Source organism: Crocuta crocuta, unplaced genomic scaffold (assembly GCF_008692635.1).
Source record: "Crocuta crocuta isolate KB4526 unplaced genomic scaffold, BGI_CrCroc_1.0 scaffold334, whole genome shotgun sequence".
NCBI lineage: Eukaryota > Metazoa > Chordata > Mammalia > Carnivora > Hyaenidae > Crocuta > Crocuta crocuta.
In genome coordinates, this window is record NW_027533260.1 from 4,492,427 (window position 1) to 4,496,808 (window position 4,382).

The 4,382-nt window shown below is 55.0% G+C and overlaps 1 protein-coding gene across 1 annotated transcript in view; it reads right to left on the bottom strand.

Annotated features, from left to right (window-relative positions):
* Window positions 1-4,382, bottom strand: part of HIF3A (hypoxia inducible factor 3 subunit alpha) — a 26,595-nt gene that overhangs the window by 20,183 nt on the left and 2,030 nt on the right. Inside the window, 4 exon segments of the mRNA XM_077747193.1 lie at window positions 1,728-1,756; window positions 2,189-2,397; window positions 2,488-2,600; window positions 2,873-2,957. Coding sequence (XP_077603319.1) covers window positions 1,728-1,756; window positions 2,189-2,397; window positions 2,488-2,600; window positions 2,873-2,957 — 436 coding nt within the window.

The following is a 4,382-nucleotide window of genomic DNA, read 5'->3' on the forward strand; positions in this document are numbered from 1 at the left end:
TAATGAAGAGAAAGAAAAGGAGGTGTTGTGGGCTGAATAACGGCCCCCAGAGAGGTCCACCCCCTCATCCCCAGGCCCTGTGACTGAGGCCTCAGGTGGCAGAGGGGACTGTGCTGGGGTGGGTGGGCTGGGGGTGATTAAGTGAAGGATCTTGAGATGTGGAGCTTCCCCTGGATGATCTGGGTGGGCCCAGCGTGGCGGCAGGGGCCCTCACAGAGGAATGATCTGTCCAGGACGGGTGCTGATGGAGGCGGACGGCGGGCCATGTGTTTCGAAGATGGAGAAAGGGGCCCCAAACCAAGGAATGTAGGAAGGTTCCAGAAGTTTTTAAGGCAAGGAGCCTCCACAAGGAATGCGACCCTGGACTTTAGATCCATAAGGCTCCTTTCAGACTTCTGAGCCCTGGGGTCGTGACTGTGTGTTTTGAGCCACTGATTGTTACAGCAGCTGGAAACCGATTTGCAGTGGGGTTGCGGCGGCAGGGAGGAGGAAGAGTAAACAAAAGGAGGAGGGGGAGCAAAGGAGCAGGGAAGAGAAAGGAAGAAAGAAAATCACAGAAAGAAAGAAAATCAATAAAGTAAAAAGGAATAATGCTCATAATGATTAAAAATAGACACTTATATGGGGCGCCTGGGTGGCTCAGCCGGTTAAGCGTCCAACTTCAGCTCAGGGCATGATCTCAGGGTTCGTGGGTTCGAGCCCCACATCAGGCTCTGTGCTGAATGCTTGCTCAGAGCCTGGAGCCTGTTTGGGATTCTGTGTCTCCTTCTCTCTCTGCCCCTCCCTCTCACGCTCTGTCTTACTCTGTATCTCAAAAATAAATAAATGTGGGGCGCCTGGGTGGCTTCGTCGGTTAAGCGTCCGACTTTCGCTTAGGTCATGATCTCGCGGTTGGTGGGTTCGAGCCCCGCGTCGGGCTCTGTGCTGACAGCTAGCTCAGAGCCTGGAGCCTGTTTCGGAGTCTGTGACTCCCTCTTTCTCTGACCCTCCCCTGCTCACGCTGTCTCTCTCTCTCTCTCCTAGAAATAAATAAAACATTAATAAATAAATAAATGTAAAAAATTTTAAAATAAATGAATGTTAAAATTTTTTTAATAAAAATAAATAGATATATAGATAAAATAAAACAGGGGTGCCTGAGTGGCCCAGTCAGTTAAGCAACTGGCTTTGGCTCATATCATGATCTCGGGGTTTGTGGAGTTCAAGCTCCACATCGGCTCTTTGCTGTCAGTGCAGACCCTGCTTTGGGTCCTCTGTTCCCCTCGCTCTCTGCCCCTCCCCCCTCTCAAAAATAAACATGAAAACAGGGAGCCTGGGTGGCTTAGTTGAGCATCCAACTTCGGCTCAGGTCATGATCTCGCGGTTCACGGGTTCGAGCCCCAAGTCGGGCTCTGTGCTGACAGCTAGTGCTGACAGCTTCGGGTTCTGTGTCTCCCTCTCTCTCTGACCTTCCCTTGCTCATGCTGTCTCTCTCAGAAATAAATTTTTAAAAAACATTAAAAAATTTTTTAAATAAATAAACACGAAAAAAATTTTTTTAGTAAAATAAAAATACACTTCTCTAGCACTCTGCACCAGGCAACACATTGGGTGCTCAGAACAAGTGCTCTAAGGAGGCTCTAAGGTCACTCCACGGGACAGATGAGCAGAGTGCAGCACGGAGACCTGACGGCCTCCGGCCAAGGGTACACAGCCAGGCTTTCAACTCAAGCTGTCTGAGCCCAGACTTGCCGCTCCCAAGCAGGACTCCAGGGTGCTGGAAGGAAGGAAGATGCAGAAACAGGCAGGGATGAAGGGAGAGAAGGGCGGAGGGAAGAAGAGGAGAGAGAAAGGGAAGGATTTGGGAGGGCGGGTATTAATAGGGATACTTCGCTGAGCACTGCGTTCAGGTTGGGCACTGTGCAAACTGCTTTATGCACACGGACTCATTTAAGGAAAGTAACAGAAGGGCAGCGAGGGAGGCACGAAGACCCAAAGAGAGACCAGGAGAAAACCCAAGGCAAAAAGACCCACAGAGGATTCACAGCCAGCCACACAGAGACAGAAACAGATGGCATCAGAGACAGACGGAAATGGACCAGAGGGAGAAGGGGGGGCGGGCGTTAGGGGGATGGGCAAGAGCTAGGCATAAAGGAAGAGGAGGAGCTGGGCCAGGGGAGGGGGTGGGGGGCAGCGGGCTCCTGCGCACCTCTCATCACAGTAGGTGAACTTCATGTCCAGGCTGTGGCGGCTGAGGAAGGCCCCCTGGCCCAGTGGGGGCTCCAGACTGCCGGGGTGGGGGATGGCTTCACAGATGAGCACCAGGCACTGCAGGGGGGGCTCCAAGTTGGGGCTCCCTGCTGGGGACGTCTGCGCAGGGGGCTTGTAGGCCCTCATGTGGCCGGAGCAGTACAGCACCTAGTTGGGAAGGGGGTGGGGCGGGCAAACGGGATGAGGCACGTGGGCCTGGGGTTCCCCGTGGGNTCCTCCAGGCCGGGCCCTGCCCACCTTCCAGGTGGCCGCCTTGAGGTTGAGGGTGCGCCCCCTGCTGGTGAGGGTACTCTTCATGCGCAGGGAGAAACACCGCTCGGTGGGGGCCTCGGGCTTCTTTTTGGACAGGCCTGGGGACGGGCCGCGGGGAAGGGGGTGAGCAGGTCACTGGGGCAGCTCAGGACAGAGCCCAATTCCCCACAGCACCCCAGCTACCAGTCTCCCCAGCCTCATTCCCACAGGAACCAGGGAGGGCCCCCAGGGGTAGAGAGTGCTCCTTCCAGATACCCCAGGGCCGGGCCGGGGCCCCTCTTCCCATTTTTCTGAGTCCGGAGAAAGGGCATGCGTGGAGGGAAAGCCCCGGCTTCTGTAACCAGGGGACGGAGGCCTCCAAGGAACTCACTCTGCCGGGGGGTCAGGGCGTCCTGAAGCTCCTCTTGGTCACAGGGGTGGATGAAATCAAAGATACTGTGTCCAATGAGCTCAAGCTGCCAGGGAGGGAAGCAGGAGGTGTCTGAAGGAAAAGCACTTTCACCAGCGCCTCTGACTCATCTCCTCTTTCCTGTCCTCACCGCCCTTCCCCTGATTCACGAGGCGGGATTGCTGTACCATGCTCTCCATTCATTCACTCCCTGCCTCCCTCCCTCCCTGAGCCACACTTTTTCCGTGCCTGCTATCTGCCAAGCCCTCTTCTAGATGGTAGGCAAAGCTGTGACCACACACAGGCACAATCCCGGCCTCTCGGAGTTTACCGGCTAGTAGGGGAGATAGCCAATAAGCAAACAAACCTAACAACGCAGCTATAAAGCACGATAGGAAGTAATACGGAGAAAATCAAGGTAAGGCAGTGAAACGGTGGGATGCCATCTTAGAGGCAGTAGTCTGGGCCCATGTCATTTAAACAGATTGTTGAACCAAGCCAGTGAGGTGGTCGTATGGCTCTCTCTGGAGTCTTCTGGAAAGAGGGAACCGCAAGTGCAAAGGCCCTGAGGTGAGACCCCGTTCAAATCCCACCTGTTTGGCAAGCCAAGGACTCAATGTGTTGTTTCAGTTCAGGCAATGAGCCCGGCACTGGCCGGAGGGGACTCCGACGGCGAGGGATCCACACCGCTCACAACCCAGTGGTGGTGTGGACCAGGGGAAGAGAGATGGCTCTCCTCTCCGACAGCCCCTCTCGTAGCTGCATTCAAATCCGGGCTCTGCCACTTCCTAGCTTTGGGGCCTTGGGACATTCACCTCTCTGAACCCCAAAGCTCAAGCTAACAATGGTACCAGGAGTGAGATAACGAAGCAGGACAAAGGAACAGAGTGCCAAGTACGGAGCCCGTTTATGTGAACCGGGAAAAACAACTGGTAACCCTCCCGCGGGACGTGCTGCATGGATGAGCCAAAATCAGTTCCCCACCCGTATCTCCTGCCTTCCCGTCCCCAGATCCCTGCTCAGACCCCTCTTCTCTCACCAGGGGCCCCGCGCCCCTCCCTGCGGACCCTCAGCCTCTAATCCCAGCCTCCAGCTCCACCCCTGTGCACACCAAGAGGGAGCTTTCCAAAATCTAAGTCCTATTCCACCTCTCTCACAGCCTCTCCCCTGCTGAAAATCCTTCTATGGCTCCCCCCAGTGCCCCGGCAATAAACCTAATTTGGTCCTAAATTACCTAGCTCCGTTGACCTCTCAGGACTTTTTTCGCTCACCTTTCCCCTTGCACTCTGCACGGAGCCAGGATCCGCATCTCGATTTCCCCCAAATGCTCCATTTTATCTCACCTCTGGGCCTTTGCATATTCTGTTCCCTCAGCCATGCACCTTCCCAGTCTTCGCTGTTCCCGTCCGTTCCCCATACCTTCGGACTGGCTAAGTCCTCTGAGTTTCAGCTCAGATGTCTTCTTTTCCAGAAGCCCTTGATTCCCCGCTGA